This window comes from Scatophagus argus, chromosome 10 (genome assembly GCF_020382885.2).
Source record: "Scatophagus argus isolate fScaArg1 chromosome 10, fScaArg1.pri, whole genome shotgun sequence".
Classification (NCBI taxonomy): Eukaryota; Metazoa; Chordata; class Actinopteri; family Scatophagidae; genus Scatophagus; species Scatophagus argus.
Window position 1 is genome coordinate 19114234 of NC_058502.1, and position 21105 is coordinate 19135338.

The following is a 21105-nucleotide window of genomic DNA, read 5'->3' on the forward strand; positions in this document are numbered from 1 at the left end:
CTTATCTTAACAGAGTGAGCAATATAAAAAGCTACCTCATATGCGTAACTGAATCCAGTTATGTTGCAGACTCTGGATTTACAGATAAGGAGGCAGGGTCATATACAGGGCGATGTCAAATATCAATTTATCTTGCACTGTACATCAATGAGCTTTAATTATGACCAGCTATACACCACTACCTGCAACACTCTACCAGCACCCTTTTAGCTCAAGCATTAAGCTATAATGGTGATAGTATTAAGTATTAATCCTTTTCCTTTCTGTTTCAGAAACAAGGCAAAATGAAAGGCTTGCTGACCTCGACAGCACTGCCTCTTGGGAGTTCTAACCATGAAGCAGCAGGTAAGTGGTAAAAGTGGTGAAATGATTTATTTTTGAATTTTTGCAGGCTGCACTCTTTGAAGATGGCTTTATGTTTGGTTTTGCTTCCTGTTATGATTGTGACTGGTTTTCTCTGTACCTCTATTCTATAAATAATGATAGTGCATGAGTGTATCTCATTTCGTGAAACACAACTGGGAGCCTGTTGCATTGTCACACATCTACATTGATAAGTGGGTTATGACCACATGCTTGTTACACTGGATTAAAGATCAAACATCTAAATATGTTTTTCTGTTTATATGTATGTGCCACTGTGAGTAGATGAAGAAGAACTAACCTTGAGAGCAGCCATTTACAGTTTGTTGCTTCAAATCCACATTGATAAAGCAGACTGGAAGAGTGCTCTGCAGCTTCTAGACCAAGCTATTAGAGACATGCCTCGCACCAGACACCGACTGTGAGTAAAACAAAAAAAACACAGTGGGGACTCAGGTGAAGATTTGAAAGGGACCAAAAACGTAGATGGACAGACAGACAAAAATAAGTCTTATTTTCCTCTGTGTTTACAGGGCTCTGCTGAAACACAGAATACTAGTAAAGGCACTACTGGGAGAAAGTATACTGGTGGATATGCAGGCGTTACAAGATGAAGGAGAGCAGTGCTGTTCATTTATGTGGCACCAGGTGGCACTGTGTGCTAACAACATGACACAACAGCTCACCTGCTACCAGAAATCCATCACCTCACTGTTGGTAATATGTCTGTACTGTTTACATCATCACCCAAACCTTATACATCAGCAGATCCATGCAGATAGATCATGTAGGAATTTGTTCCATTAGAATGTCATGAAGTATAAAATTTCATTTCCTGTGTGTTTTTTTTGCACTGAGCAGTATTTCTAGCAAAGTCTCTGACACCATCATGTGGAGCCAGTATGTCATTACAATTTTGTTTCTAAGTTCCACATGCTAGGGCCAGGAAGACATGGGAGAGCTTCTCACTTGGGGCTAGTTTAAGTTTAGCATAAGAATTGGGTTTACAGTGAATGACCTCAGTTACACAAAGGTGCTTCTTCACCCCAAGCTCCAGGACAAACAAAAGCAAAACTGAAAAAAGAATCATGACAAAGATGTTTCTGATTGACCTTTGTGTTTGTGATACTATTTGTTAACAGAGTGCAGAGACTCAATGGCAGAAGGTTAATCTGCTGTTAGAGTTTGGAGAATGGCTGTACTGTCACAGCTTCCCCAAAACTGATGCCCAGCACCAAGTTCAGTGGGCCATAGACATCCTTCTGCATATGGAACCTGAACAGACAGACAGAGCAGGTAGAAGTCATTGACTTATCTTTTGAATTATATCATGACACAACAATGTGAATGACTAATTAGTTCTGCTAATTATGCTACTTCTAAAATACCGAGGGGAAGGAAACAGATTTTGAATATTCCCTTCGTGTTTGAGAATGAAACTCAGATATCTCTGGGGACCTTTGCCATATGGATTCAGTATGTGTGTTTGTGGTTGCACATGAACTCATCTGCCTGTGTACTTTTATGTTTGGCACTCCCTAAAGTTTTACACTGCTTTAGTCTAAGGGGAATAACATCTGTTCTGTCTGATCCAGGCAAGCACCATGCTGCAGCTTTTGATAGTTGCATCAGCAATGGAATTCATTGTTTATGTTTTCATTTGAATTGCTGCCCCGTGTAACTGTTAAACCAAGCAAATATTTTTCAGAGGAACAGAGGCTTGCCAGACAAAGACACAGATTTCTGAACATCCCCATGTTTCCCCGCCCCCCGTTATTGTCTTTATTTCTAATTTTGATGTTAATGATTCTGTTCAAAGAGATTATTGTATGCATCTATCTTGAGTTATATATTTATCTTATCTTTATCTATATTTATCTCTAGAGGATGAGCGGGATGGAGAAAAGAGGGATATGAGCTCAGTGAAATGTGAGCCCCTAGTAGGAATCCAGGGCTTGTTATTCGCACAAAGTTTATCTAATCTGAAGGATGTACAGCGCCTTGACAGCCTGGTCCGAGCACACACTCTGCTTGCTGTCATGGCAGGCAGGACTTCACCTGAGCACCAACTTAACCTGCTCAGAGCCTGTACCTTTGTACTTCAAATCTGGCAGGTACTAAAACTTGTCCCTTCAGTAGAAATTTACAACGTAGATGAGGTTGTTATTCAAATGTGATGTATGTTTATGTTGAGTATGGAACATAAATGTCACACCAGGTGTCCATGGCGGTGGGTTATGAGATCTCCAGTGAGATGGCCAAAAGTCAGCAACCCCAGCCTCCTCCCTCTGCTGGATCTAAAAAAGGCAAAGACAAGGGCAAAGGCAAAACAACAAAAGATGTAAGTCTAAGTCAATAGCTCAAATTAGGTTAAGAATTGTTTTATTTTACACAGTTTCTTGTATGTATGTGACATACAGGACAACGTTGTTTCCTTTGAAGGATGGAGCAGTTACATGACTTGTTCACTCTCTCTGTCTGTATGATTCAAAGAAGAATTGCTTTTAAATGCAATGTTGAAGTTCAGCATTTTATGTATTATGTAAACTATGTCAGCAACTGTCAAATTGCTACATGGTGTCTGAGAATACGTGACACAACACTGAAAATGCAGATATGATTGACATTATTTATTTGGAGCAGTAAAAATTTTTATTACTTACTGAACTAAAATACATTGTATTTCATTTGAAATGCTGACTGCACACGAATAATAACGACAAAATATCTAAGTTCTGTGTCCAATTTGTTTGACCAGCCTCCCCATGAAGAAGAGAGACCTAAACCAATTTTGTTGGAACAGACACTTCCTTCCTCTCCAACGGAGTGGGCCCGCTATGTTTGTCCTGACCAGGCCAGGCAGATCTTTAAAACCAACAGTCACCCACACTGTATCAATACACACAGCATTACAAAGCAGGTAAGGCTACAGAGCTCTCAGTGTCATAGCCACCTGCCCTTTATGGTCTCATCTCTGTTTTTAGTCACGTTTTAAAGATAGCAGAGATTGTGTCTGCTGGCTACATGGCATCAAGTGCTCAACTGCCAAAAGACTTGGTACTCGGTGTCAATCCTGCTGACTGATCATGCAGTCATTGATCTGTATGGGTCAAATTAAGATGTTTAGGGAAGAGTTTGAAATCTTAACATTTTGAATTAAATATGCTGTGTAATTAAATTTTAAATGTACTGCCTGAATAGGACATGATGAGGTAAAATGTAATCAGGAAATGGAACGAGTGGGTTTCATCATGGACCATTTCCTGTTCTGAATGTTATTGATATGTACAATATTTTGGTTGTCTCCATAAGGATCTAACTTTTAACTGTTCAATTTTCTCTGTGTTTGTTTGGCTGTAGACTCAGAGCCTGTTTTATCTCAATATGCTGGAAAAAGAGCTTCACTCACTCTTGCTCACCCACCTGACTCTGCCCATAATGCATCTAGCTGAGACCATTGCTCATGACCTTTTGGATAGGTGGAGCCTTGCAGACCTCTACCGACTTAGGTAAAAACACTGATAAATTAAACTGTTTGCAGATGTACAAGGGAAATATTCTATAAGATCTTTTGCAGGTCCAGAGGGAACTATGTATTAGCAACTATGCATTGCTTCAAGGTGTGATGTCACTTGAGACTGAAGTTTAAAAAGTAAAAAAAAAAAAATCTGTAGATGCTGTCTGAAAACCAAGAGAAGAAAAGAAAATTGGGAAACTGACAACCATGCTTCATGCATCTAGATGTGACACCATTAATTTAAGAAATTCTGTTCATGCTTTATGTAGTGACTTTTTTGTTTCTTTTTGTTCTTTTTTTCCCCTAATTAGAATTGTGAGGACCTGTTGTGAGCTGGGTTTGGAGACACATTCACCATATCAGGAGAATCTCCTGAATCTGACAAGAATCCAAGAACAAGAGCAGATGTGGTACATCAGCCCAGCTGTAAAGACTGTAAAATTTGTATATTTTATTTTAATGATCTGTATGGTGATCTGATATTATGTTCATGATTGCAGGTGCCACAAGGTGATTGCTGTTTCACAGGAGAGAAGAGGCGTTAACAGAACTGACAATCAGGTCAGCCTGCTTCCCACAACATTAATATGTTAGTGTCTTAGATTCAGCATCAAATGCTTCACATTCATTAGGGTTAAGTTAAAGAAATTGAAAGTTAAAGACCATTGAAATTAATAACTAAATAATTTACTCTAGTGTAATTACTACTTCGAGCATGACAGTCAAACGACCACATGTTATTGCTTTAAGCTGTAGTTAATACTTTTATAATGAAACACTGAGGTTTACAACTAATTACTTTTCTCATAAACTTGGAATGTGTTCATTCATAATTCAGTTATGTGAAATTACTTTTTAGAATTGTTTGAATTATTTCTTGTTAATCATCATCTATTCGCAGTTTGAGTCAGTTTAGAAAAAAAAGGATTATCTTTCATATTTTTGATTTTTCAGAAAGTTAAGGCAGCCAAAAAGGCTGAGTCTGAGAGACAGAGTATGGACATGTGTGCTCAGGACATCTGGCTGGACAAAGCTGAGGTTTGCCTCAGCATGGGGCTCTATCAACCTGCCAGGCAGCTCCTGGCACAGGCCCATTTGGTGGCTCTGGTGAGTTTAAAATAAAAAGAACACAGCGTCAGTCTGTGAAATCAAAAACTGCATTGTTTTACTATATTGACAAATCTGTCTGAATCATTTTGCACATCTTTATACAATGCTGAAAAATATGCTGTACAGTTGTTTTAAAGAAAATGGTGACCTATAATTTCTTGTTGATACAGATACGCTTACTGTAGGCTCATTTTTCTCTTCAGGAACTTGGAGATCAGAAAGCAGTGGCAAGAAGTCTTCTCAGCCTGGCCATTCTGGCTTGTGAAGAACAGAACTATGCTCAGGCTCTGGTGTTGCTTGACAAAGCCCAAGCCCTGGGTGGGGATGAGGAGTTCTGCTACCACTTAACCCTCACCAAGGTCAGAGCTGTAGTAGGCCATGGAGGTCATGATGCACACATCAAGGTAAAGAATCACTTTCTTCCAACAAGCCTTCACAGTACCTGATCTTTTCCTTATTTTTGCAGTGAAGCCTTTTTCCCGTTATGTCTTTTTTCTTTTTTTCTTTCACAGGCTGATCAGATTATAAAACAAAGCTGTGGGGCCCTGAAGCTGGTTCTGGAGCAGCGAGTAAACCGAGTCCAAGAAATCTCATTCTTGATAACCTCATTAGAGATGAGGTAACCTCAAACTAAGTTTAAAACTTGATATGAGTTTTTTTTTCTTTTTTTTCCCATTTCATTTTATTTTAAAGCTATGCTATGCAGTTTGGGTAAAAAGGCTCCACACAATAAACTTTAGAAAATATGGATTTTTAGATTTAACCCTATACACAACCTGCTGAAACAAAGTGAATGAACAATAAATGCCACAGGATATCTCCAACTATGTAATTTTTTAAAATCACATAGTTGGAAGTCCAGTGCCACACAATTACCATAATCTGTGTACCAAAGACACAGTACATGCACTACATGCACTGATCTCAACTATTATTTTTATGAAATTTGTGATCCCCACTGCTTGGGGGATATTTACTAAGAGTTTCCAGCCCGTTAAAGCACTAAACGGTTCAGTCGTATTTGACCATATGTATTTTAAGGTGCTCCTCTTCTGATGTGGACTTCTTCACCTGATTTATCACCGCAGTCTGCTGACTGTGGCAGAGGAAAACTCTATCTGAAATTTAGCATCTGAGAAAAGGAGATGTAAAATCGGTTCCACTTTTTTGTATGACACACTGCATCTCGAATAGAGTTTGGATAGATATTTGGTTCAAACAAAAACCAAATGGCTTTCAGCATTTAACTGTTGTCATGTTTTAAATGGTTAGCCACACATACTCAGGTAAGTTGTGACCTAAGCAGGCATTTGTGTAATCTTGATCTATTGGAACATGTTGTGTGCTGTGTTCCAGAGGAGCCGCTGAATGTATACGAGTCCTCGGTGGTGGTGAACCTGGAGAGACTCTCAACACTGAGGTTGTCCAGAAGCTAACAGCTGCTTGCGGTGCACTCAGAGAGTGTGCCAGTGGTTTCACCAAACTCAGCTACAGAGAACATGCAGCAGAGGCACATGTAGAGAACGCACATTGTCTGAGGTTAGTCAGGCATCGGTTACTTCAGATCTAGATGTCTTTGTAATTACAAAAGGAATATTCAGTTACAATTTGCAATTTTTAGTCTACATTTGTGTGTGTAGGTGAGTCATAACAGAAAGTCAGGGCATAAAGTTTAGCATTATGTCATACTACTATCACACATAAAACACACTCACAAATAATGACTCTCATGCAAGAACATTTTCTCGTTCTTGTGCTGAACCTTTGTTTTGTTTCAGTCTTTTTCAACCCATAACCATACTGTTCTCCAGATTCCTAGCCAACCACACTACTTCTACAAAGGACAAATGGCGCCTGCTGCTCGATGGCCTTTCCCAAATGCAGCTAGCTGTTACAGAACAGGAGCATGTGGTGCTGAATGCTCAGAGGCTGCTTCCCTCACAGGAGGAGGTAAATAAAATGTTTGCATCTTCCATTGTGATAATGCCCTCTCAACAAACTTGGGAGGCGTTTCATCTTTTAAATGTTACAACATTCAGTCTTCTATAATCCCCACTTTTAACCAGTCACAGCTGCTCAGCTTAGCTTTCTTTTTAGGATACACTACAAATGACTTATTTGACCGTAGGAAAAGACATACAGTGGTATGAAAAAGTTTGGGCACCCCTGATCATTTTCAGGATTTTCCTTTATAAATCATTGGTTGTTCGGATCAGCAATTTCAGTTAAATATATCATATAGCAGACAAACACAGTGATATTTCAGAAGTGAAATGAAGTTTATAGGATTAACAGAAAGTGTGCAATAATTACTTAAACAACATTAGGCAGGTGCATAAATTTGGGCACCACAACAGAAAAATGACATCAATATTTCGTAGATCCTCCTTTTGCAGAAATAACAGCCTCTAAACGCTTCCTATAGCTTCCAATGAGGGTCTGGAGTCTGGTTGAAGGTATTTTTGACCATTCTTCTTTACAAAAAATCTCCAGTTCAGTCAGGTTTGATGGTTTCCGAGCATGGACAGCCCGCTTTAAATCACACCACAGATTTTCAATAATGTTCAGGTCTGGTGACTGAGATGGCCATTCCAGAACGTTGTAGTTGAATGCCTTTGTAGAGTTTGAGCAGTGTTTGGGGTCGTTGTCTTGTTGAAGTATCCAGCCCCGGCGCAACTTCAACTTTGTCACTGATTCTTGAACATTGTTGGCAAGAATCTGCTGATACTGACTGGAATCCATGCGACCTTCAACTTTTACAAGATTGCCAATACCTGCACTGGCCACACAGCCCCACAGCATGATGGAACCACCACCAAATTTTACTGTGGGTAGCAAGTGTTTGTCTTGGAATGCTGTGTTCTTCTTCCGCCATGCATACCGCCCCTTGTTATGTCAGTGTCTTTGGAGCTGGTCTGTGGGTTGAGTTTGACTGTTCTCACCATTCCTCGCCTCTGCTTATCAGAGATTTTTCTTGGCCTGCCACTCCGGGCCTTAACTAGGACTGTGCCTGTGGTCTTCCATTTCCTCACTATGTTCCTCACAGTGGAAACTGACAGCTTAAATCTCTGAGCCAGCTTTTTGTATCCTTCCCCTAAACCATGATGTTGGACAATCTTTGTTTTCAGGTCATTTGAGAGTTGTTTTGAGGCTCCCATGTTGCCACTCCTCAGAGAAGATGCAAAAGGGAGAACAACTTGCTACTGGCCACCTGAAATACCCTTTCTCATGATCGGATTCACCTGTGTATGTAGGTCAAGGGTCAATGAGCTTACCAAACAAACTTTGTGTTCCAATAATTAGTGCTAAAGGTACTCAAATCAATAAAACAACAAGGGTGCCCAAATTTATGCACCTGCCTAATGTTGTTTAAGTAATTATTGCACACTTTCTGTTAATCCTATAAACTTCATTTCACTTCTGAAATATCACTGTGTTTGTCTGCTATATGATATATTTAACTGAAATTGCTGATCCGAACAACCAATGATTTATAAAGGAAAATCCTGAAAATGATCAGGGGTGCCCAAACTTTTTCATACCACTGTAATTACAGTAATTTGAAAAAAAGAAGCTTTTAACGACTGTGTGAGTGCATTTGCTTGGATGTTAAATTTTAGCTCAGAAGCTAAGTTCTGGCTAAAATTGCTGGCATGTGCAGATGGCCAAATGTTTGAGTATCTGAGTGTGTTTTTCAGCGTTGAGAGATGAAAGAGTTCCCCTGTTCATGACTAAATAACAGCAAGAGGGGCTTTGATTGTGCAGGTTCATTTTCTAAACAGTCTAATTGACAGAATCACAATTAAACAGCTGCATGGGGTTATTAAGGCCCTGTTGTGCCACCGTTATATTCTCAGGCTCTGGGCTGTGTATGTCACATCAGCTAAGTATTTGTGTCTTGCTGTTATATCTCGGGTCCCAACAATGTTCTGACACAAACAGATGAAGAATTCATTACTTTTACTTGTCAACAGCAGATGGCTATTAGAATCATATTTTATCCAGACAGTAAAGCTCTCACATTGTTGAGGTTATTTGAGGGCTTCAGTGCCAGGGATAGACTCGCATAACACTGGCTGCAGGCTTGATTTACATGTTGATGGAATCACGAAAGACTGATCGATCAAACAATTCTCACAGCTGCTGCAAATTTATGCTCTACTGAGTTTTTGATTAAACCTTGTGTGAATGTTTGACTCGACCCCTGGAGGCCGGTTAGTGGCAGTGCGCTCTCAGCAGATGGTGCTGCTGCGCTTGAAAGTTTTGACATCCAGCCTGCACTGGAAACAAGAGACAGCAGTCATAATAGCTGAAATTGTGTACCTTTATTCATCTTTATGAGCTGAGCTATCTTTGGTTCCATATTCAATGCTTCTTGTTTTTCTCATTGTTTTCGGCCCACTTTTGCACCCTAACCAACATTTGAGAATAATAGTAGCCAGATTTTTTATTATGATAAAGAGATGGTGTTTCTGATTTCAAGTTTGCATATCATTTGAATAGGAAAGTCAGTGGACTCCTGTGGAGTTTTCTTGCCGAAACTTGACTTGCTTGAGTTTGTCCTATACCTTATACATACTGATGTGAATATTTCAAGTGTGTGTTGCATTTTTCTTCGTGATCTACTGCATGTGTGCTTATAATTTTGAGTGCATTTTCCTGTATTTGTTTTTTATGCTGGTGCTTTCCTCCTTGTCAGGGTCATGGACTGTCACTGGCCGCCGTGCGGAGGCTCCTGCGCCTGCGACTGGCCCTGGCTGAATTTTGTCTAGCTTTGCTGGAGGAGCATTGTGCTCAGAAAAAATACCAAGCTCTGGCCCGGGAGAGGAAGACTTCTGCTGAGATAGCCCTGGAGGAGTTTACACGCTGCACACCTGAGCCCAACACTATAGAACAGGTTAGATAATGTACAGGCACATCAGATCTGGGTCAAATGGGAGATCTTGTATCCATTTAGATTATTTATTAACAAATGTACCTGGCACACTTGAAGAAACACTTGAAGGGCTTTGCATTAGGTAAATTATTTCTTCATTACAATGAATATGATTAGTTTAGGTCAAGGCATTTGGTCATCCAAATGCCTTGACCTTAGCGTAGTTTAGAATTGTAGTAACTTTTTTTTAGACTTTTTAGAACTTATCTGGCATTTGATACATATTTTAAAATAAAATAAAGATTTGTTTTCTTCAGATACCTACTTCAATTCAGAATTTCAGATTCCTCACATAATATCAGTAGCTTAGATTAGTAGGTTGAGAAAGATTTTTAGATGTGAGCATGACAAGTATAGTCATCCATGAGCCCTTATACTGGTCTTTAAGACTGATATGATCATATAAAGCTGATGTAATGCTTTTGTTTTCCATGTATACTCCCATTTCTTGTCTGTGCCTTCCTCTTTGCCGTGCTCTGTCCCCATAGCACTGGGGATCAATATTTATTGTGATAAATTTAAAATCAGAGCACTTACTTCATTTTTTCTCCACAGACCCTCCTCGTTCCCCTCTTACAATGCTGTTGTCTCAACAGCTTTTAGAGAAAATGAAATATAAAAAAAGATAAATTGTGCATCCAGATACAGTACATTTCTTGTGATGCATCTCCTCATCTGACCCTGACATACTTGTGTGTTGTCCAGGAATGGCTGAATGTGGGCAGCACCTTAGGGCAGGTGGCTCTGGGCCAGCTGGCTGCAGTCAGCTCCCAAGACAACATGGAGACCAGAGCTCGCTGTCTGAATCTGATGGGAAAGTACCTCAGACTGCAGGCAGTGCAGGAGGACCCAGTTTATCTGTGTGCACTCTGGGACAGACACAAACAGGTAGAACATTCAAGTGTTCATATTTAGATTTACACACAATGCTCATGCGTACATGTCGGCTACATGAGGGACTCATGAAAGTGCCATGTTAAATTGGTGGGGTATCCTGACATAGAACCTCCCTCAACAGTGGTCTGAAAGCTTCCAGTTACTTGGCGTTCATCACACCAAGTAATGAGCAGACGTACCTGGTATTTATTTCGTTTTGTGTCCTGATATCTATATCTGCCCCTAATGATGGATATAAATTAAATCTGACAAACATCATGTCTCTGTCTTTTTGAAGTAACTCTACTCCAGACTGGGTATGCATTCAGAAATGTGACTACAAAGGCAACATACCAGAAAGAATTTGCTTAACTCTTATGTAATCATGCGTGATCAATCTTAGGGGACTTGACATGCGGATCTTTTGCACACACACACGCACACAAATGGGTGAATACCTGGAAAAAGTTTCTACATAGGACAAAAAGCTTATGGGGATTAGAGAGATGGATGTCCGCTTACATAGTTACTTTTTTCTTGGTTTGTGATCATGAGTTGATTTAATGCTAATCACTATCATTGTTCTGTGATCTTGAACTAACTTTGTGCAGAAGGAGGCCTGGTATGACCCTAAAGCTATTTCTGTGGAGGACACGAATTCAGAGAAAGAGAAAGACAGAAGATCAAGCAGCAGAGAGTCGAGGGTGACCTCTGCCAAAAGTGCTGAGCTGCAGGTACATATCTCCTGACAAGTGGCCCCATCACTTCTGACTCATCTCTAATCTAAGGACTTTATACTCTGGTTCACATCACATCACAAAATCCCATGGAGGTAAATCTCTGGGCACTCTGCATAGTTCTCATATTGAAAGTCAGTGCAAAGAGATCTGTCCGGAATAAAATGGGGGCAATGGGGGGTAGGAGACAGATGGCGATTTTTTGCCTGTACTTGGCAGCTGTAACTGTCTTGCTTTTAGCAAGGATTATGTATTTAACTTCTTCATATTTGTCCACTATTATTGGAGTTTGCTTTTGTAAGATGTTTAGTTCTGCTGCCAGCAGATCCCTTGTTTACGATTTGTCATGTGCTACAGAGAGAGAGACAGACAGACTGGGGACTACTAGAGCACTGGGAACCTAGAAACACAGGGAAACTCAACAAATCTTCAGGGGACACTGACATGACCCTGACAGGTTTGGGTTAAACAGCGTTAAATAGAGAGCTTTCTGAAAGAAAGCCTATACGAGGTATAAATGACCTACCCATGACAGAAAAAATACTGGCACTTTAACTGTCATTGTATGCTAAAATAAAAAAAGTAGTTCAGTCTAGAGGTTTATTTCACTGAAACATAATAGTGAGGCCTGCTATAGGGAAGCTATAATGGTTGAGTCCCACTATGGTACTGACACTGACATGATACAGTGTGTAAAGTAATGGGTGGGGGGAGGCTAGTAGTAAGCCTCATGTCAGTTCAGATGAACTTTGGAATGAAAGAGGATAGAGTGGTATACTGCAGTGTATTGATAGTGTCGTAATTTATATTCACAATGTAACGTGTTTGTAGAGGTACTGATTTTCTAGACTTACTTGCACTGATTTTTGTAGTGTACAGGGATGATAATCAGCCTGTATTATGTGTGTGTGTGTATGTGTGTGTGTGTGTGTGTGTGTGCATGCATGCGTGTGTGTGGTGTGTGATATTTGTTAATCAGCTGAGGAGGAGCAGAGCCCAGCAGCTGTTGGTACAGGCCAGTAAAGCATTGACTGAAGCAATCAGCCTGTGTCTTCAACAAAAGCTACCCTCCTCCATTCTGGCTGATGCATGTCTCAGCATGTTGGAGTGTCATGGACAGTCTGATCCTGCATTGGCAGGTCAATATCTTGCCCTGTTTCAGGTATTGTACGTCAGTGCACTTGTCTATTTACACTACAGTGAGTATGCAGGCATTATCTCTCTCATTATCTTATGCAGTGTTTATATAATGATGATCTGTAAATGTATAATTTATCATTACCAAGTTTCTCTATCAGTCTCACCAGTGTTAAGAAAGTGTCATTATAGAAAGTGTCACATATGAGTCTATATGCTGCCACTGACCTACAGCATACAAGACACCGTGCAGCTTGCTTTATGCACAACACATTTCCTTGCAGCTGTACCCACACATCATTTTTACTTACTCGGTGGTATTCTTCAGGATATCATCACCCGCTATAATTCCTGTCATTACCAAGAGCTCCTTCATCCATCTTCTGTTTTATACCCAGAGCTGTTGCACTGCTTCTACGATGGCTGAGGTCCTAAGTTCTGCCTGTGCTGACACCAGCGTGTCCCAGCTCTCTGCTCTGCTCAGCCTACGCAGGAAACTGCTCATGTCCCAGGAGGAGAGGCCCAGCAGCATGCTGAAGGGAGTGGAGGACTCCCTCAATAGCATCTCCAAGGTACCCCCCCCCCCCCAAATATGAATTATGGATGCTGTCATGCTCATGTCAGCATGGTGAATTCCCATGATGGGAGACATAACATCGGTGTTATTATGGCCTTTGCTCTAAATGTACAGCAGGATTCCAAAATCACACACTGTTGTGGAGCTGCAAACAGACTTCTTCTTAAAAGTTATCCTGTCACATCAACATGTACAGTATCTGGTGGCACAGTTGCTTCCTTGTGAATGTTGTTGTCCTTGTGAATTTAACAGTTACTTACAGAAACAATGTTTTCAGAAACGATTAAAATTAAATTGAAAAAGTTTAATACTGATTGTGATTGTATCGACCTGCAGATAATTTGTCGCTCTGTTTGAACCTGATGTGTGTGTGTGTGTGTGTGTGTGTGTGTGTTAGTCATTTTAAAACCTCACATTCAGTAATTCTGTCCTTTCAGTTTGTCTCTAACTAATGAAGTGAAGCTTTATGAAAGAACAAAAGCAATGCTCAAACATTAACCTAAAGTATATTAAAATGATCCCAAAAAGTTCAAAAGTGTATTTATATAATGTAATGTGATCTAGAAATGACTTCCTGGTTCACAGGGTTTCAGCCACCTGACTATCTCTCCCAGTCACCTAAACATCCTTGCAGAACTTCCACCTTACTTGAAGATCCTGCTGCTTCAACACTCTGAAGATGGGTAACTTCTTTTCTCTCTATTTCCCCTTTCTTTGCCATGGCGTAAATTCTCTCCTTTTCTGCCACTGACAGTATCATGGTAAATGAATAAATGATTACAGGTCACACAAGTCATATTAGATTTAGTAAACAGTCCTGTTTAGAAAAGAAGGAACCTGCTGTTTCATACACCTGTCACTAGAGGGCTGATGGTTGAAACTACTGTTCTTGTGGATAGTGATGGAATGCATCCTTGTTACTTGAAATTTAAGATATTTTAAATCATGATGTAAAGCAGTGCATATAGTTCACAAATACAGGGCAATGCATATTTTATGATTGTTTGTTTGTTTTGGTTATAGGTCAGAACTTTATGGAGCCTTCTATGAGATGGCCGGAGTTCCAAATCAAAAAGGAAAGACAACACAAGTTACAGGTTAAGTTCTTGTAAATTTTTAAATCAATGTTCACAATACAAAGAACACTCAGACTTCTTACTTGTAAGAGAATGTGAGCCTTTCAAACATAATAATTCCATAGCCATACCCTGGGGAATATAGTCCTCATCACACATACAGTGCTGCATGTAGCATTGTTGTCAGCATTTAAATTAAGGCAAATGAGTTATTCCTGTTTAACATTTATCTGCAAGGCAGATGAAAAGTTCAATTTTAATGAAGACGAGGAGAAAGAAAAATACAACAAAGAGAAGAACAAATCACCTGGTTTTCTCTTTGGCTTCTATACAAGGCTTAGCATGGAACACCAGCTTTGAGAAGTCATTACGGGATTTTCGCTTACTCAATTATCTGCTCACATGACCTTTCTAGGGACTAGTCTGACATGAAAAGTTGTAGGTGTTGTGGTATAAAAGGACACCAGACTCATTGCTGAATGATACAAAAATGGTGGGGAAAAAAATGAGGCTGAAAAAGAGAGGGGGAGATCATTCAAACGGAGTGGAGGGTGGAAGGACTGCAAGTGCTCACAGGGACCAATTACAAGGCCTGCATGTGTCTGTGAGTGTGCATGTCTGATTGCGTGTCAATCTGTGTTGTTACAGGTACCCTGGCATGCTCTAGGGTGGCCAAGGTTTTAGTCTGCCCTCAGGCACTGCTGGCCCTGAGGGAGCAGATTCGGGCCTTTGGCCAGGAGACTAGACATGCCTTCCTCAAGGAAGCCTGTTGGTACAGAGCTGAGGGCAGGCTGGAGGCCTTGGAGGAGCATCAAGTTTCCCCCCGTGTATGTCTTGTTGAAGCTTCTGCACTTATATCACTCTATTAACATTATCCACTGCAAGATTCATAAATAAGGTCATTCCACTGCAATCATCTTCATCTCATGTCTCTGCACGTTTGCTAGGTAGACAAGTAGCTTTTGGGACAGCTGACTTTTTCATGCAAGCACTGTGTTGATGCAATAGATGTGAAAATAATCAGGGTCCCGAAACAATAAATAATGCATTACAGCTACAGAAACTCCTTTCTCTTTTTTCTTGTTCGCCCTCACAGGAAACTGCAGCAGAAGAAATGGTGCCTCGCTTCAGAGAAATTGTACATGATATGGAAGACTATCTGAATCCACTTCTCACACAGTTAGACTTCTCTTGCTTAAGGTGGAGTACTGCACATGTCGTCAGATTCCCAATTTGTCCACTACAGCAGTTTGACAAATTTCATTTAGTCAGTGTTGTAACCAAGACCACCTGACCAAGATCAAATCATGGCTAGGATCAGAGTTTATTGAGATCAAAGCAAGAACGAGACTTTGAGAGATTGAGACCAAGTAAAGGCCAAGACCAAGGGGGGGTGAGACCACGTCAAGACCAGTGCGAGTTCCACATTGCATGATAGACATATAATAAAATGGAGAACATGCAAACCATAGCCATTCCTCAAATTGATCTAGGAGATACATATTCCCAGAAAAACACCCACAGAAAACAAATGAAGATTCCTTTAGATTTCCATAAGAATACTGTATGTGCACATGTAGAAATGCAGAAAGAAATTAAATGCCTTTCTTTGTCCATCTGGTTTTCTGGGGGACTTGTCTTCCCCTAAGAAGCATCAATTAGTGCAGATTTTACTTCTGTGGCAGGTGCAAATGCTCAGGTTTGTTCCTCTATCTGTGCTCATGCTGCAAACCTACACAAAACGTGCATGTCTGTATTTCTTACACTTTGTCACATCTTTCACTCTCTGGTTCAGTCTTACGTCCTTGTCAGACATAAGGTAGTGTAACTCTACTGATCTTCACCTGTAATCACTTCCATCAGGCCGCAGGATGCATCACTGCCTGTTCCCGAGATGACCAAAACCAAAGAGAAAGAAGAGAAGGGGAGCTCAGGTAAAGGTAGAGCATTTTGGGTTTAAGCTTGCTTGTGTCAGTTACCCCCTAAGAGCCTTGTGGCTGTCTTTACAGTGTAGCATATGAACCACTATTCCAACATCTGCTGTGATTCCTATCTGTGTGTTGGCACCCTATTAGCAGGTTTTTGTTCAAGCAGGCTGCAGCACAGCCCCCTCAGGGCAGCGCTGGTGCATATAGTGTATATGTGTTTTCATGTGAAATACTTTGATTCACACTCACAAGGTGATAATTTAACATTTTGACAAGGAGCATGATGGTTATAGTGCCACTGAAAAATCACCTGCTGTACCAGTTAGATATAATGATCTTCAAGATTTAGGCAAAAAAGTTCTGTTGTAAAATATACAATATATGAGAACATATTTGTACTTTGCATGCATTTGTGAAATTACCAGCAGAACCAGGAGGATATGTGGTGCTGCTGGCAGACAGAAAGTTGCTGGAGTTGCCACTGGAAGCCTTGTCTATCCTGCAGGAAGAAGGCCTGAGTTCTGTGTCACGAGACTTCTCCCTACAGCTTCTCCACAGTCGCCTCAACAGAGAAGAACCAGAGAAAGGTAAGAGGCTTCTTGTGTCTATATTCTTCATGTTTAGACTAAGCCATAAGTACTTACTTTTTCCAGTCTCACGTGATGTTGTTACATTGGAGTGGAAGAGTCAAATGGCTACAGGTAGATGACAACACTGATAACAGGTGTGCATTTCAATCTGTACACAACATAAGATCAACTAAAAATGAATGTGGCTTGACATTTCACAGAGACCACACAGAGGTGCACAGAGACACACACACGCTTTCCCGTTTGCATGCATTTGAACATTAAGTTAGAGAACAAATTCTGTTAAATCTAGTTGTAAGTGTAATCAAAAGGTATGGCTAATGCATTGTTTCATTTAACACAGATATCTTTGGAAACCTATTAGAGTGGATTATTTGATCAAGTACGAAGACCAGAGGACCCCACTTTGCTGACTCGGGACTCAAAATGCAAGGCTAGACAGTTTAATTTTATAATTTGAACAGTTTTCACAAAATATACAAACAGTCCAAAAATACAGACTACTCAAAAGCTCAAAAAACAAGCCATAGGTGGTGAGGCTGTGTGGTCAGAAAAACTAACCAGAAGACATAAAATTCACAGAAGTCCAAAAATAGTGCCATAATAACTATACTAATAACTAATTAAGAAACCAGCCACATAGACAGAGAGTCTATGCAGCAAAAACTACGGGCTAACAAGAAACAAGGGCAATTCCGAAGAGTGAACAAAACAGAACATAATAAATCACTGCCAGACATGAAATTAGAGTGACTCTAGGAAAACTGGAAATCTTCAGAAACAGGGAGAACAGAGCTGGGCAAGGTAGAACGGTGGAGGTAGGCAGGTGGACCTGGGACAAAGGAAACAAAGAATTAGCAAAAAGCAGACTTTCAAAAAGGCACTGATTACTGCTGTGAGCCTGAGACAATGTTACCGCAAGGGAAGACAAACGACCTGCTGAAGATGGAGTGTAAGATCTGGTCTTTTCGACTGCAGGCAGGAGGTGGAATTGATTGGCAGGTGTGCAGATGGAGAAGCGGGACGGAGAACAGCTCTGTTGTGAGAGAAACAGAAACAAAACATGCAAGGGCAAGGGGGGGGGCGGGCACAGGAGCACAGAGTGAGAAAGACGGGGCAAAACTGACAGATCCTGACAATGGAAGTGCAAGTGACTTTCAGGCTTGTCTAAAACCATCAGGAACCTGCTCATTCAGCCTGTTATTGCTGCTTTAATTAAACTTAATTAGCTGAAGATTACCTCATTTTCCTTGTTAATTTCTAAGAAAGCACTTATTGTCTAACAGGAGTTTTATCACTAACTTGACATCATTAAGTAATATTAAATGTACTACCTATAAAACTGTTAATAATTTGAGTGCAATTGTTGTGCGGTATAAGTGGATGTTTGCCTCACTCAATTTCTCATGTTATTTCAGTAAAGAATGACTTACAGTTTGGACTGTGGGTAGCCATCCATAGAAATGGAATTTGTTTGGAGAGAAAGGTCATTTCACATCCTGCTGGCATGCAGAAGTTCATGCGGACATCCGTGAACGCCATGGACTGCTTTGCTAAAGAGGATGTCCATTAACTGTGCAGGTCATTTCGCTGTGCCTGCCAGAGTCATTTAGAGTCAGGACTGTAGATTCGATTGTCAGGGTTGGTCACACTGCTGGTCATGCTAAGATTGTGGTGTTGGATAAAGAGCTTGATAAGAAGCAAACTAAAACTGTAGTCAATGAGTAGTCCATCTGAGACCAGTGTCTTTGTTCTTCTCTGGTTAAAATTACTTATTATACCAATAACACTTGTTATACTTATATACTTGTAATACTAATACTTGTTATAACCAATACTAGTATAATTACTAATTAACTTCTTACACTAACCAGAATGACCACGTTGCTCACCAGTGTATCCTTATGGTAAGAATTCTTCTTCTGGTGTAATTTCATCCGAAATGTTTCACTGTCATTGCTCAGAATTGTTATTTGAACATAGTACAGTACAAGTACAAAATGTTACCGTTGTAAGCTGCAATGTGCAAAACTTCATGTATTTAACAGCTTTTTTTTTTTTTAAAAAAAAAAAAGGAGGTTTACTATGAGAGTAAAAGAAAAGAAAAAAAAGACAAAGTTTGCAGTTTCCAGTCTTGAAGGAATTCTGCACATTATTATTTGTAAAGAAAGGAAAAAGGGGGTGGATAGAGCACTGAATGTGATGCGGCCGACATTTTTACCTTTTTAAAGGTTGAATCATTTGCATAACCTGAATGAATCTTCAAAGGTTACTGTTAAATGTGCGTGTGTGTGTGTGTGTGTGTCTGCCTTGACACAGACAGGACACTACAAGAACATGCATTTCCTAATACATATTTTTTTTCTGCCCAGATCAAACACATGATTGATAATGAGACTGGATCAAAGTTGTTTTTTTTTTTCTTTTGGAGCATCATTACCATCATTTTGACATCTACAGTTTGCCATTGAGTTAAGAATACCATTGTGTTAAGAAGATATAGTGCCTGAAACCACTTTTGAAAAGGCTATTTATTATTCTGTGTAGAGCTTTTCTTGAGGTATGCACAGGACAAATTAGCACAAACTATAAAATGCTGAAAAAACTGACTGATGCTGTAATCTGGGCAAATTAAAAAATGAGTAGTTTTAGTTATAGCATGAGCCTTGTTGTTGTTCTGCCATGTGACCAGTGATGCTATCTCATTATGAAATGCAATCTGATAAGAAATGTATGTGGACATTAAGTTAATTATCAGGACAACACAAGGAATTAGTTGCAACAAAGTGTAATGTCAACATTTTTATTTTTATTTTATTTTATTTTATTATTATCTTATTACAAAGTAAACATGCTTTATCTTGTGAACACCCTAATCAGATTCTTTATGTTATATCTCAGCGACTAAAGGCTTCACAGGCCATAAAGGAATCATAAATCATGACCAAAGTTTCAAACAGAAAGCAGAACAGTTCGCTGTTGCTCCTTTATATCAAGTCCATATTTTGAGTTTTTCCCCGAGCTTGTCTTTAGAGGTTGATGTTCTTGGCACTACCTGGATCATTCCAACAAATCTACTGTATTTTTGCTTTTCTGATTTAGATTAATTTTCCAGTGTGTAGAGTTTGAAGCTAACCATGGTGAGAGGCAAGTGGAGATGACAAAAAATAACTGATTCATTCTGTGTGTGCAAAGAATTGCAACAGCAAACTGCATATTTCATATGAAATCAAAAAGTTAAAATGTTGGACAAGTGGAATTTGGATCTGCTGCTAGTGGTCAGCAACTCAAGTGATCTCTGTTCAATTTGATTCATCCTCAGTGAGCCTTAGACTAATTTCAAACCATGAAGTAGTTATCAAGACTTATCAAGAGCTGCCATCAGATATAAACACAAAAAAGTGGTACACTGTATGTATGAGACATGATACACAAGTATGTGCTGGCATGTAATGTAAAGATGTATTCTACTGTGTCTGCAGTTATCTGCCAACCCTTTATTTATTTTTTTGCTCGAAGAGTATCAGTTTAATGTGGTAATATAATTGATAATCAATGACTGTCGGTCATTGCTGCTATTTGAAGCGGATTAAAGATGTTGCAGCAATGAAGAAACTTTGAGAACAGTTGTTAAGATTCATTAAATGTCATTGACTTTTTTATTTTTAATTTTCCCAGTCCAAATGCTGTGTAATCTACCTCGCAGACAAGTGTATGTATTAATTCTGCTTCATGTTCGTGGCAGTTGAAAGTGACAACAAAAAGGAGGCCAAAGGTGGCAAAGGAACTAAGGGAAAAGGAGATCAAAGTCAAGCCATCAAAGTGGTGAGTTCAGTAAATTAATCTGGGCCTGCCAGATACAGACAGCAATATTACTTTTACCTGCTGTCAGCACCGGCAATAATTTAAGTTCTTCTCGCCTCCCTTTTAAGCGTGGTTTTTCAATCAATTACATAATATGTTTTCATAAAGATCCTATTTCGAGCTTCTTAACGTTTATCTTCTGTCATGCAGAACTTTTATTTTTTTTCCACCAGCTCCTTCCTTTTTGCCTACATTTTATTTGCTCTGTCTCCTCTGTTTTAAAATTCACTCTCATACTCTCTTTTGCATTTGCAGGTGTATATGTGCTTGAAGCAATATTTGCATGTGTGTGTTAAAGCTTCAATAACTTCACTTTATCTGTCCAGGTACCTAAAAATCGTGTGTTGCCCTCTAACACCTTCCCAGTGGACACACGTAACGTCAAATGTATCTT

General features: G+C 39.8%; 1 protein-coding gene across 6 annotated transcripts in view; it reads left to right on the plus strand.

The window, feature by feature from the left end:
* Positions 1 to 21105, plus strand: part of LOC124066082 (cilia- and flagella-associated protein 46) — a 51159-nt gene that overhangs the window by 24600 nt on the left and 5454 nt on the right. For 3 of the 6 annotated variants that reach the window (XM_046402174.1, XM_046402170.1, XM_046402168.1), the window contains 28 exons: positions 273 to 345; positions 649 to 784; positions 897 to 1080; positions 1506 to 1659; positions 2248 to 2477; positions 2582 to 2704; positions 3122 to 3283; positions 3724 to 3872; positions 4192 to 4290; positions 4381 to 4441; positions 4835 to 4987; positions 5194 to 5394; positions 5503 to 5609; positions 6347 to 6529; positions 6802 to 6940; positions 9690 to 9887; positions 10632 to 10814; positions 11414 to 11536; positions 12519 to 12701; positions 13075 to 13248; positions 13839 to 13936; positions 14277 to 14350; positions 14978 to 15156; positions 15426 to 15529; positions 16193 to 16269; positions 16683 to 16844; positions 20593 to 20672; positions 21038 to 21098. In XM_046402174.1, coding sequence (XP_046258130.1) covers positions 273 to 345; positions 649 to 784; positions 897 to 1080; positions 1506 to 1659; positions 2248 to 2477; positions 2582 to 2704; positions 3122 to 3283; positions 3724 to 3872; positions 4192 to 4290; positions 4381 to 4441; positions 4835 to 4987; positions 5194 to 5394; positions 5503 to 5609; positions 6347 to 6529; positions 6802 to 6940; positions 9690 to 9887; positions 10632 to 10814; positions 11414 to 11536; positions 12519 to 12701; positions 13075 to 13248; positions 13839 to 13936; positions 14277 to 14350; positions 14978 to 15156; positions 15426 to 15529; positions 16193 to 16269; positions 16683 to 16844; positions 20593 to 20672; positions 21038 to 21098 — 3850 coding nt within the window. The remainder of the gene's footprint in view (positions 1 to 272; positions 346 to 648; positions 785 to 896; positions 1081 to 1505; positions 1660 to 2247; positions 2478 to 2581; positions 2705 to 3121; positions 3284 to 3723; positions 3873 to 4191; positions 4291 to 4380; positions 4442 to 4834; positions 4988 to 5193; positions 5395 to 5502; positions 5610 to 6346; positions 6530 to 6801; positions 6941 to 9689; positions 9888 to 10631; positions 10815 to 11413; positions 11537 to 12518; positions 12702 to 13074; positions 13249 to 13838; positions 13937 to 14276; positions 14351 to 14977; positions 15157 to 15425; positions 15530 to 16192; positions 16270 to 16682; positions 16845 to 20592; positions 20673 to 21037; positions 21099 to 21105) is intronic. The other 3 variants (XM_046402172.1, XM_046402169.1, XM_046402171.1) reach the window with 3 other exon arrangements.